Genomic DNA, 13,332 nt, shown 5'->3' with positions numbered 1-13,332 from the left:
CACCACCGCCCCTGGGGCAGCAGGTCCCTGAGCACCTTCTCTGCTTGTGTCTCCACAGACCAGGCCCACGCCGCCGCACCTGACCTCGGCCATGGCGGAGAACATCCTGGCCGCCGCCTGTGAGAGCGAAACACGGAAAGCAGCCAAGAGGATGCGGCTGGAGATCTATCAGACCTCCCAGGTACAGTGCTCGTGGCCGGAGGTGGGTTTGGGGAAAATAAGAGAAGTTTCTGGCCAATTTGGCAAAGCATTTTTAAAAGCCTTTCTAAAAGTCGAAGGGCTACAGAGCAGGTTCCTGTGTTGCATCCTGAGACTCAGGACAGCGGGGCTGGGGACATTGGTTTGTGCTGGCCACACTGTGGGAGACCAGGCGTCCCCACGCTGTCCCTCCCACTGTCCGCAGAGGATGGTCGGGCTTCACGCTGGAGTAAGTCTGTGTTTCCTCCGTGCAGGACGAACCGATCGCTCTAGACAAGCAGCACTCCAGAGACTCCACAGCCATCACCCACTCCTCCTATTCACTGCCAGCTTCATCTTACTCCCAAGACCCGGTCTACATCAATGGAAGCCTGAACTACAGCTACCGTGGCTACGGGTCCCTGGGGGGCAGCCTGCAGCCACCCACCTCCCTCCAGACGGGCAACCACAGTAACGGTAAGTGGCCACATGCTGCACCGGGTCCCGCGGCAGCACAGGGAGCTCACCCAGCCATCACCTCCACCCCGTGCCCGGGCATTCTGCGCTCTGCTGGAGCTGGGCACTGGGGGAAAGCAGGGGCTGCTGCTGTGGCTCACACTGAGCCCGGTCACGGCAGCATCTCTCCCGCTGCCATGTGGAGCTGCTCCGAAACCCCTCTTCTCCTGCAGCCGACGGAGGCCTCTGCCCAGCTGCTCAGCTTGCCTCATCAGCAGGTGGTTAATTGTTGAATTGAACTTGGAAGGACAGCCTAGGTGGCACTGGTGGAGGGAAGGAGTGTCACTTAAAAAAAAGGGGAATCTGTACCAGTGATTAATTATTAACAGGAGCAGGCGCCTATCGCTGCCCTGATCTCGTTGCTAGTATGAGCTGTTCCTTTCCCAGCCTGTGTTGGGAGGTTGAGAGGAGCCTCCTGGCTGTTCTCGGAGGTGGGGACAGGGATGGGGACAGGGATGGTGAAGTTTGGGGGCTCCGCAGCAGCGCCTGGGGTGCAGCCAGCTCCTGCCGCAGATTGGAAGGATGGCGAGGGGCTGGGGGCTGCGTGGGAAAAGCAGCCGGAGCACCTGAGGCTGCAGGGAGGGATGGCAGGAGGAGGGAGCAAGCAAGGCTTGAGGGGTCGGCTGAGTTAGGAGCAAGTGAACAGAATGGAGTAGCCTGGGGCCGAGCAGGGCACCTGGGGAGGTGCTGTGGTACCTGGCGACTCCCTGGCACCCAGGCGAGGCGAAAGAGGTGCGGGATGGGGCAAAGGGTCTCCCCTTGGGCAGCAGCCCTCTGGCTTTGCCCTCCCGGCAGCCGTCGCAGGAGGGGCTGAAGCCCATGCCAATCCTTGGCCAGACCTTTGGCAATCTCCAGGCTACCTTCGCTTGCCCCGGTGTGCTCTGGGCTCCTGCCCTGCCCCTGCCCGCCCCAACAGGAGTGAGGATTTGGAAGGATGTGATTTCCGGAGCCCTGAGAGATGCCTGTCTGGGATTAACTCTTATCATCCCTTCCTAATGCTTCTTAACCCTGAATAAAGATCCCACCCTAGCCTCCAGCTGCTGAGACCTAATCCTCGCAGCCACGGCGGAGGCAGCTATGGTTCCTCCCCAGAGCCCCCTGCGCTGCCCAGCACCCTCCTCTCGCCCGGCCCCGCCGTGAGCGCTGGCTCCTTGACAAGAGGCAGCGAACTTGCAGAACTGTCTCCGAGCAGCCCCGGGAGGAGCAGCCGGGCCCTGGGTGTAGCACACAGCAGCAGCACACAGCAGCAACTTGCTTCTTTCTAATGAATTTTTAAACTTACTGCTTCGCAGTTATTTTTTTTTTCCCCTTTGCCCAAGCTCTTTGCCAGTCCTTTAGAGGTAAGAGCGTGCTGCCGTAGCGCTGGCAAGGAGCGCTGCGAGGAGCTGCGCCTTCTCCTCCCTCCGTGAGCACAAAGCCTGCAGGGGTTTGCTGCCCAGAAGTGTCTTCTCCCTCCATCCCCCACCTAAGGCGATTCTTGCTCAAACCCACATCCCCATTCCCAGCTCCTTCCCCCTTGGTGAGCCGGGAAATGGGCTCCGCTTACTGCTGCCTTTTCTGTCCAGTGAAATCGCTTTCGCATGAGAGCCTCCTCCTCCCCTTCACCGAGCGCTGATTAGCTTGGCGTGGAAGTCCTCTGCTGGTGCCACTCCTCCAGCAGCATTTGCTGCTCCAGCATTGCTTTCCTTGGATGCTTTCCTTCCCACCCCAGGGCAATGCTCTCCCCTCCCTGCCACCGTCACCAGTGGGACCCACCTGGTCTCGGGGGGGGCTGCTGAACTCTCCTGTCCCCGTTTGCAAACTGCTGCAGCCCCCGGTCCCTGCTCCACCTTCCTGCGTGTCCCACCGCTGCGTCAGGCCACCCAGCAGGAGCTCAGCCCTCCTGAAGCCTTCCTCCAGCATCACCAACTGCTCCATCAGCCTGCAATCCCCCCAGCCCACAGCCAGGGGATTAATTAGTTCAGTGGCTTCTCTTTCTCCTTACCCCCAGGCTGCAGCCTCGCCTGCCTCCTCTCCCTGACTACTGTCACATCTCTAGTACACATCTTCCCGCTTAGCTCCATTTCTAGTTGGGTGTGTGCGTTTAAGGGCTACCAGGATGATGAGGGGACTGAAACACCTCTCTTATGAAGAAAGGTTGAGGGATTTGGGTCTTTTTAGTCTGGGAAAAAAAGACGACTTAGTTGAGGTCTCATCAATGCTTATAAATACTTAAAGGGTGGGTGTCAGGAGGATGGGGCCAGGCTCTTTTCAGTGGTGCCCGGCGACAGGACAAGAGGTAACGGGCACAAACTTGAACGTAGGAAGTTCCATCTCAACATGAGGAGGAACTTCTTTACTTTGAGGGTGGCAGAGCCCTGGCACAGGCTGCCCAGAGAGGTGGTGGAGTCTCCGTCGCTGGAGACATTCCAAACCCGCCTGGATGCGTTCCTGTGCCACCTGCTCTGGGTGACCCTGCTCTGGCAGGGGGTTGGACTGGATGATCTCCAGAGGTCCCTTCCAACCTCTGCCATTCTGTGATTCTGTGATTCTGTGAAATGTGCAGCCTAGTAAGAACATTTAGGTCCCCTACCCCCAAACCTTCTACCTACGGCTGAGCAGGTAACCGCGTTGCTGGCCGGGGTGGTGTGCCAGAGCCTGGGCAGGGCAACCTGCCGGAAGGTTCCTCCTGGCTGCTGTGCTGGGCAGAGGAGCCGGGCAGTTACCCAGCACCAAACCAGGGAAACACGCCTCGTGTGGGATGTTACTCGCCATATGCAAAGGAAAAACCAGAACGTGGTGGGTCATTTGGATGGGTAGGGAACCTCAGGCACAGGTTTAGCTCCTGGAAAAGCGTGGCCACAGACTTTCCCTTTGTGGAGTGGATGGGACAGGCTGCAGGATGGGACTTTTGTCACCTTGACTCTGAAGTTGAAGTCTCTCCCCTGGTTGTGGCTGTTGTAGAGGCCTGTGCTGGCTGCTGCGGGAGCTGGGGCTTCTCACGGTGGAGCAGCGGCTCCCACTGGGAATCTCGTCATGGGAGAACAGACGCGGACAAGGCTGCTCTGCCTGAGCTTCTCTCTTGCTTTTCCTCGGCAGGTCCGACCGATCTCAGCATGAAAGGTGGGGCCTCCAGCACGGCCCCCTCCAACAGCACCAGCAGGGGAATGCAGGCTGCCCAGCTCAGCCCCACGGAGATCAGCGCGGTGCGGCAGCTGATCGCTGGCTACCGAGAGTCGGCGGCGTTTCTGCTTCGATCTGCAGACGAACTGGAAAACCTCATTTTACAGCAGAACTGACTCCCCGTGTCTGCATCGCTCCTCTGTCGAGAAGACAATTTATACCTGCTAGAAAGAGGCTCCCAGCGGTGTCCTGCTCAGGACCACTATCATCCTCCCGTGAAACGGCGGGTACATGTAGTTTTAGAAGGTGGAATCCAAAAGACCTGTTTTCTTTTACACTCCAAGCACCTGGGACTTCAGGCACAAGGACACGTTCTTGAAGCATACCAACACCCGTGCGTCCGGCCGACCAGAAGCCAAACCTGCAGCTTGGAAGGATGTGGGACTTTCAAGGGCAGAAGGGAGCCTGGGGAGGTTTGGGGCTGCAGATGTATTTAGAATAACCTTTGTGGACCCAAATGTTAGATTCCCGTCCCCAGATAATTTCCAAGTCTTAGGTGAGCTGAATCACATATTTATTGAGAAATGGACCCTCCTCTCCCCTTAGTAATTTATTTTTCTGAAAATGGATTCTTTTGAGTTTGTACAGATTGCCAGTTTTTTTGTCTGTCTGATCAGAAGGAATTTATTCCTGTGAAATAACACATTCCATATCACTACACTACTAATTTCCAGGCAGCTCTGCCTGTTTCTCTGGGGAGCCCTTGTCCCACAGGGAGCAAGTTTGCCATCCAGCCCTAGACTTCGAGGCTGCTCAACCTCCAGTAAGCGTAGGTGGCAGCTGACCGACGGAGCAAGCAAGCGTCCTGCTTAGACCTTCGTTCTAAGCGGTCCCGTAGCAGCAGTGGGGTCTAAATCTCCCGAGAGACTCGGCAAGCTCAGCAGACCTCCGCCTAGAAGGACGTCTCGCACTCGTTTAAGTCATTGCAGATAAGAGAAAGAAGGAAGGAAGGAAGTACCTGAGAAACACTGTCTTGCGGTCACCATCCGTACTCTACCTCACACTCCATTGTGGGCTTCTTCCAGGACTGGCCGAGCTGGGCCTGGGGGACGGTGAGTGTCGCAGACGCGTGGATCGCGCCGAGGAGGCTGGACCCAACGCGGCAGGTCCAGCGGATCCGCCGGGGTCCTGCTGCTGGGCGGCAGCTCGCCCCCACCCCGCTGCGCCCGGCTGGTTGTTCACCGGTCCCTGTGAAACCAGCCCTGGGGTAGCACCAGGAGAATAAACCGTTCAGGAACCGCATGGGTGTCATAAAGGCTAATGCCGAGTCTCTGCCCGAAAAGCGAGCTCAGCGTGGCGAGCCGCTCGCGCCTCTGCAGACGACAGAGACGGGCGACATTCAGCAGCAGAACTGACAAAATCCTCTCCAGGGCCCAGGATCCTCCCCCCCTCCCTGCTCACAGTCCTGGAAAAAGCCCACAATTCCCAAAGTGTGGAAAAACCGTAGTCCGATGACCATTCTGCCCCGTTACTGCCCCCCCCCCCTCACCTCCCCCAATAATGCACTTCGTTTTGCTCAGTGCAATACCTACTACCAGTGCTGCTAAACCCAGGGACTTCGCTCGGGCACGGTGGTGCTGAGCCGAGCCAAGCAATGGACCGTGCTCCGGAGCCACGTAGAGCAGCAGAGACGGCTGCCGGGGATCCCGGCTCCTCCTCATCCCCCCCCCAGCGCCGGCGCAGCTCCCCCCCGCCCGGGCAGGAATCCTCACCACAAGATGTAGATTGGATAAACGTAAACCCCTGTATGCTCCTTTTAAAGGTAGATACTTTCTCTCTATGGAGCCAGCTTTTTTTTTTTTTTTCTTCTTTTTTAACTTCTTTTTCGGCCACTCTGAGCCGGCGGAGGGAGGCTGCTGCACCGGGGGGGGCTGATGCCGCTGGCGTGGGCTCGAGCTCGGTGGCAGCGGCTGGTCCCAGCCAGGAGCGGACCCGGGCAGTTTATACTCAGTAGCCTTTCTACCCAATTATCCTCCCCACACACTGGAAGAGAAGCAAAACCTCTACCCTGCTCTTAGTCTTAGTATGGAAAAAAAGCCGCCGGCTCCTGAGGACGGGCTCTCCTGGCCCCGCCAGCAGAAGGGATTAACCGTTGCGTTGACTGTTTTCCCCAAACCTTAAACTTTCCGCAGCATTTGGAGAAAAGGGACCTAACTCCTGGCCGTGGGGCGCAGCCAGGGTGTCTGTGCAGAGATGAGGTGGTGCCTCGTTAGACCTGAGCCGATGCCGGAGCCGGGAGCACCGCGGCCATCCCGAGACGTGCCCGGGCTGAGCCCCCCGTCCCCCTCCCTGCCCACAGCGGGCAGGAGAGTGGGTGGGGGCCAGCCCAGGACATCAGCCTCCCCCCCAGCCCCGAGCCAGGGTTCAGCCTCACGCTTTCCCCAGCACTTCACAAGCCTGCTTGGTTTGTCCACTGCATCCTCCCATACTTGGAATTTATGTAAATATTTATTTTTGTGTGAATACCATGAAGTAACAAACCTTTGACAAAACAAAAAAAAAAAAAAAAAAAAGATATGTAACTGCAGCCATTCGTGAAAGTCTTAAGGAAGGAGAGGCAGAGACAATCGCTGTCCCGGAATTCTCTCTCTCTGCGCTATCCCACCCGAGTCGGTGCCTCCGTCCCCGTCAGAGGCCATCGAGAACATTTAGCCATAAGTTTGCCATCCAGTTTACTGAAAAAAAAAAAAAAAAAAAAAAAGAGTTTACCCAGGGGCTTATGGACAGATCACCATCAGCGACACTTTGTTTAAAGTTTTATTTATCCAAGTTTTTAGCTGTCGTTACCAGATCACCTTTGAACTTGTCTTAGCATGTGTTGAAGTTGAGTAGCTCTTACGCTTTGTTAAACTGCTGTAGCAGACAGATGAGGCTCACGGCTGCGTAGGAAGGTTTCCAACGGTCTACCCCGGCCGAACGACTGATGTTCGTAACTTGCAGCTGAATGGTACAGACTCAGATTCCCAAAGCCCCGGTGACAGCCACAGCTGTGACGAGTTATGAAACAAACGGGATTGACTATGAATTTCTGTCAGGGATCTTTTTCTTTCCTTTTTTTTTTTTCTCTTTTTTTTTTTTTTTTTTTTAATTTTGGTGAGCCGCGGCTTTATAGTTTCTTTGGAGCGAGCTCCACCGACATCTCAGCGCTCTTCAGCTGATCCGTGCTCAGTCGCGGCTCTTCTGTGCTCCAGGACTGTTTCACAGCCACATTCCTGCGCTCTCACTAGGCAGGACGGGGTCAGGAATCGCTAGTCCGGGTTCTCAACGCGAAGGAATGAGCAGGAGCAGAATACACCGGCTCTCCAGCTATTCTGAGAGGTGGAAGGAGAATGCTGGGTTAGCAAACGGTCTGGATGTTCTTGGTTTTGTTTAAGAAAAGCTAATCACTGGTCGAGAAAAATAGATTGTGTTTTGTTTTGTTTTTAATTTAATTTAATTTTATTTTAAACACAACCATCCTGCCCTGGATGTGCGGTTCCCATGACAGTGTTTCTACATGGGAGAGCGTTCCCGGGATTGCGAGCAGACGTAACTTGTACCTCCCCGATCCAAAGGGCCACTTCCCTCCCACGAGTGGCCGTCGGATTTAGTACCAGTTCATGAAAAAAAAAAAAAAATGCTGCTTTGAACTCAGAGGGTTAATATACTTTTGATTTGTAATTTTTTGTAAAACTTTTTACAAGGTAGCATAGTATTTCACCAGAATACCAACTACAATCCGTCCATGGTCTGATTTTTATATAATTTAGTGGTGCTTTAGAAACTTTTGTTTGGTTGTTTCGGAGCTGTACGGCTCAGTTTTTCGCCTGTATCTACCTAAGACCAATGTGAACCTTTGTATTTTTTGCTCCTAATTTTGGACTCAGTGAAAGTGTACTGTTTACATGTACAGAACTCCCGGCCCCTGTGTGTTCTGCGAGACCTGCTGTTGAAGAGGAAGATGCACCTCACCCAGTTCGTCTGCTTAACCAAGCCACAGCTTCACTCACCCACTGCCACACGCACCTAACCCTAAGGAAGACACCCCCCCCCCCCCCCCCCCCCCAGAAATTGAAACGCCCTTTAAGCAATTTTGGGTTTTGCACAAGCTATTGTATTTTATTTTTTTTCCCCCAGTAGTTGATTTACGGATTGGCTGCAATTCAAAAGCAGAGCTGAGAGGATGCTCGGTTAACTGAAGCGCCAGAACTCAACGGGCACCAGCGCTGCTGTTTCACCGTCCTCCTCCTCCTCTCACCCGAGGCGGGGGGGGTGAAGGCCACCCAGCTCAGCATAGGGTTCAAACAAGGCAGAAGACTCGAGCCAAGGGGGCTTGCGAGGAAGCCGGGGAGGGGTGGGAAGCGTGATGGTGGGGGGGGAACCACTCGTTGAGCATAATTGGAAACATCCTTTAACGAACCTGGTGGAATCGCCCGAGCTGGCCGCTGATTTCAGATGGAGAGGGTGGGAGCGCCTTCCCCCGGGAGGCGGGGGGCTGGGGGGCGAGGGGGGGGCGCTCCGAAACGAAGCGGAGGAAGAGAGCTCTTTGGAAAGTCCCCTCTTTCCTCAGGGCTCAGACAGAAAGCTTATGGCACTTAATCCAGCTTTTAAGGTGACACTTTATTGCTTAATCAATTGATTCATTTTGAAATGATATTTTTGCAGATAGGCACCTATGCAACTTAATGTGGCTCTTAAGCAGATGAGCACTTCCTCCTCAACGAGCTTGATAAGAGTTATTTGTGTTATATACTGTGGATTTTTCCAGTAAATGTGGCTTAATATTTTAATTCTTAGAATGTGTGTCTATTATATATGTGATGCAACTTAATTCTGTTCTGTTTGTGGAATGATTAGCACAGGCCAACTCCCTGTTCCCCTCACTTAACAAAGACCAATGAGCTGTTAATCGAGCTGTTCTCTCCATGGTATTACTTGCTAAATGCACTGATTTCATAAGTATGTGGAATCCTTTTTTTTTTTTTCTTTTTTTTTTTTTTCTTCTTTTGAATCTGTATATCATATATAAGACTGAATCTACTTAATAAACACTGTATAACAAAAAGGGCTTTTTCCTCCACTGTCGGGCACCGCTGGGGTGCTGCCGGCACCGGCCGCTGCCCCTCGCCCCGTCGCCGGCCCACGTTCGCTCCCCAGCCCCAGCCTACGCGCTGTGCGAGAGGTCGGTGCCGTGGGTCGCCAAAGCGGGATCTAAATTGAGGCGTTAAAAGGAAAAAAAAAAAAATCTTTATCTTTCCATAATTTTGACGTAAGCTGTGCTTTCCATTCCTTAACAGACAGCCGCGGGTACCGTAGAGAGCAGCGTTAGCACTCACGTGTGGGGCTAGTCACAAATTTTATGCTTAACTTATATTTTGACGAAATTAATTTTGTGAAGTGTCTGTTTTTTGTGGAAAAAAAAAAATAATAATGGCGTTTTCATTGAAGTTTGTGGAAAGTTCTCCCTCTCCTCATGGAAAATACTGAGTTTTCATTATCAGCTTTATTCACTAAGTATAATAAATCTTTGCCTCCATAAAACGTTTATCTCAAAGCACTGTGTAGATAAAATCTCCTCCTTTGCATCAGTCAGGAGGACCCAGGAAAGAGGAGTCAGTTCGCAGCTTTGGTGGAAACTTTGCCTTTCGATCCGCAGGGGGGGTGCCTGCGACGCGGCGTGGGCAGGACCTTCCCTGGGTTTGCTGCTGCAGCCTTCAGCCACGGCCAAAAGGACCCACCGGAACGTTTGTGCTTGGAAATAGTCACCCCAGGACAGCACATCCCAAATGGACCTTCTATAATAATTAGTTAAATTATGTGCGTACACACTCCCCTGCGCACACGGAGGTAGCACGTGGTTTTTGCAGTACACACAAAAAGCATCTCCCGCCTTTCCTTGACACCCGTTTAATAACACGAAGCCTCTGGATAAGGTTTGCTCCCAAATTTCAAACGGAGCAAGGGAGACGGCCGCAAACGGCGGGGATCAGCAGCGCGCGTGCGGAGTCGTTTTCAGAGCCTTTGGACATACCTGCTCTCGCTTCCGCAGCTCCACGGTCGCAGGAGGCTTGGCTGACTCGGAAGGTCCCCTCCGCCCGCAGCCAGGACGCTGCCGAGCACCGCGGAGCCGGACCCAAACAGCAGATGGTCTGTGAGAGAGAAAATCTATTATTTATCAGATAAATATCACTGAAAAAAAAAAAAAAATATTTGCTCTGTGAGAAATTGTGACGTTAATAGGATTTTACTCTTGAAATCTCCGAGCTCCTCCGTGCGAGAGGTAACTCCTGCCATCATCACGCACCACGCCAATAAAACAGAAAATTGATGTCAGTTATTTAGCGGTTTTAAAGCTTACCTAAGTAACAACTCTGCTTATTTTCTGCATTACTTATTCTTAGCATATTTAGATTATCTGGATATCTTTAACCACACCTGTGTTTGCAGACCAAGTCTGCCAGAGTCAGGAGGACATCAATGAACTTCCAAAAACCACAAAAGCCTTTTTTCTCCCAAAAAAGCCGGAGCGGCCACTGCCCTGGCCACAGCTCCTGTGCGACACAAAGTTTAAACCATAAACATTCTCCCAGGCTCGGGAAGAGCTTCCCTTTGCACTCAAACGCAGCAGAGCCCAGCTTTGCCCCTCCTCACCACGATTTTTAAAGCCAGAAGTTGGGCTTCGCTGCCGCTGCGCTTGTGCCACCAACCCCCAGCACCGGTGACGTGGAGGGACTGGGGGAACGGGGCACCATCGCCGCTGTGTGCCACACTGGAGCACTGCGGAACGTAAAGAAGTTAGATATTATATCACCACACGGAGGGGAACACTCCCACAGCCCGACTTCGGAGATCACCATCTGCCTTCCAGAAGATCCACGCGATGAGACCAGAGCTGAGACACGGAACATAATAATTCATGTTATTCTTCTAAAAAATGCTTACTACCTAGAAACGAGAGAGAAAGGCCATATCAATATATGAAGTTTACAGGTAGTTTCAAAAAAACAGTGTAATTGTTACACTCTTTAGAAAACATTTCCAGATCCAATTATTCAACAATTGAGTAAGACAGAAACATAAAAGCCACGTAGCAGCAGCAGCAAGACCTGCCTGGTGACACTTGGGCCAGTCCCGGTGCTGCTGCCCATAGGTGTTACCCCAGTAGGGCAGGAACCTCCCCCCTTTACTGGAGGGGGGGATGACACGGGACAGACTCCCACAGCATCCCACAGCCACGCTGCTGCTCTTGGAGCCCCCGGGGTACCTATTTCCCAAGAGCCACACAGTGTCCGCAGCAGGGACACTGTCTTCGGTTATCTGCAAGTGCATAAAAAACGATTTAATGAAGCAGAGAGAGCAACGCAGCCCCCCCACCTTATTAATCATCTGAGCAGAGCTCTGGAATGCTCCCGGTTAAAAAAAAAAGAGGAAAGGAAAAGCAGTATCGCCCGGGAGAACGCAGAGGATAATTTCAGAAAAAGAGGATTGAAACCACAAATGCAGGGTTTACAGAGTGTTTATTTTTCCAATACCACAAGGGACATACATGAGCAGGCCCCCCCGCGGAGGGCTCTGCAAACCAGACCAGTTCAATCTGTACACTACAGTGGCCCCAGAGGGGGCAGAGCCAGACCCCCCCACCCCAGCTCCGCTCCCCATCTTTGGTAAGCAGGTTTCACACCTCCGCTCCGTCCTCACCAAACCTGTAGTTCTGTCCACCCCAGGGTGCTTCGGCCTCCCTCCCTCCTCCCCCCAACCCCAGGCTGTCCGACGCGTTAAGGATAAACCATTGCAGAGACTAAACGTGTTGCATCCCTCGGGGTTGTGTTGTCTCAAACAGGGACTTGTACGGTTAACAAAAAAAAAAAAAAAAAGTGCATGGTGAAGGGAGGTAGGATAGAGCTAGAGAAGGGACAAGAAGAAAAAATAAAAATAAACCCCCTACAATTCTTGCTACTGCTGCTTAAATAAAAAATAGCTGACTTCTCCCCCCATGGAAGCAATTCACTCTTGATAATCAATTGCTGCAAAGGGGAAGAAGGTCACGTTTTTCCTCTCGATCTATGGATGCACAAGGATGTTCACCTTCTTGCAACGCAGCTACAGCCATGCTCTAGGAGAGCAGTTACAGCAACAACCGGCAAATGGCTCAGAGGAGTGACCAGCCAAGAACACCCGACTCGGAGCCCGGGGGGGGTCAGCCTGGAGCCCGCACCCCCCCATCCGCCCACAAGGCCCGGGCAGAACCGAGAGACACCTCTGCGTGTTGAGCCTCGCGTCAGGCAAGACAGAATACAGTGGCTCTGACTCCAGACGCAGATTAATAACTAACACCACTTTAATGCAATACTGCTGTAGAGCCTGAAAATCCAAGGGGGAAAAAAAAAAAAAGAACAAAAAAAAAGAACCCTTTATGTTCTATGTACATTACATCCATTTACAGAGTTGGCCAGTACTGTGTACAACATATAAATACATGATCAAACAGATGCATAGAGGATACTTACAGGAGCCAAATAATTCACTTTATACATCCAAGAATGAAAATTTAAAAAAAAAAAAAAAGCAAAAAACCACTGCTTTAAGTGTTAGATGATCGTCACACAGATGCACAGCTAGACGCTTGCAAGTGGTCAGATGCTGCCATGTCAATGTCCCCATTGCAGGGCTGCAATGCAGAGACCGCTGGCCACACACACGAGCTTCTAGGAGCCTCCGACGTTTCACACTAGGTGGTGGCAGGGCAGCCACAAGAGGCAGTCACATCTGCTGGTCCAAGAGTTCAGCCAGGCACACAGTTTCCCAGGCCACACATCGTCCTGCAGACCAGCAGAAGGCATTCAGTTGGCACCTGCCACGTTTTTTGTTGTTTGGTTTTTTTTTTCCTCCTCTTCTTCTTGCATCCTCCGAGTTGGCTCCATCCAGCATAGGGTTAGCTGGATCCGGCTCTACAGCCACCTGCGGAGTGCTTTACCGGGCACCACGTTCTGCTGTAGCATCCAAAGACCGTACAGAACCGTCGCTGTGGAGCAGCTCTTTGCTGAGACGTAACTGTACAGCGGTACTTCCCGCACAAACCGAGAATGGAGATGGCAGAAGGGGAGAGTGGAAGACTGTAGGGCCTCACCTAGCGCAGCCCTGAAATAGAAAACACCCTGTTCCAGTTCCTTTGGATGTAAAGATTTCCTCGACAGAGGGTCCACGGATTGCCACAGCAAACTGCCTCTCGCTCAGGTGTTGGCCTCAGGACGTGTACCAGAGCACAACCAGTATTTCCACGATAGCACTAAGCAGAAGGATCGCTCTGGCGGGACGCAGCCCACCGAGATTGGAGTGTAACCGTGAGCAAGAAAGGGTTTTGCACTGTAGATTTTTAGTGGGAAGGCAAGTCAACTTTCCTCACCAAAACAAAATGTAATAGCACTTCTACTATAAACAGAATAGTATTTTGTGTACAGGTTTTAGGATCAGTCGTTATCAAAATACACACACTGAATA

General features: G+C 52.5%; 1 protein-coding gene across 4 annotated transcripts in view; it reads left to right on the top strand.

Moving 5' to 3' along the window:
• Positions 1 to 4,440, top strand: part of NOL4L (nucleolar protein 4 like) — a 61,692-nt gene extending 57,252 nt beyond the window's left edge. For all 4 annotated transcript variants that reach the window (XM_054218288.1, XM_054218291.1, XM_054218290.1 and 1 more), the window contains 3 exons: positions 59 to 181; positions 453 to 654; positions 3,772 to 4,440. In XM_054218288.1, coding sequence (XP_054074263.1) covers positions 59 to 181; positions 453 to 654; positions 3,772 to 3,971 — 525 coding nt within the window. In that variant the 3' untranslated portion in view covers positions 3,972 to 4,440. The remainder of the gene's footprint in view (positions 1 to 58; positions 182 to 452; positions 655 to 3,771) is intronic.
• The last annotated feature ends 8,892 nt before the right edge of the window (positions 4,441 to 13,332 follow it).

Source organism: Rissa tridactyla, chromosome 12 (genome assembly GCF_028500815.1).
Source record: "Rissa tridactyla isolate bRisTri1 chromosome 12, bRisTri1.patW.cur.20221130, whole genome shotgun sequence".
Classification (NCBI taxonomy): domain Eukaryota; kingdom Metazoa; phylum Chordata; class Aves; order Charadriiformes; family Laridae; genus Rissa; species Rissa tridactyla.
Note: the sequence above shows the minus strand (reverse complement) of the source record. Positions and strands in the feature narration are given on the sequence as shown.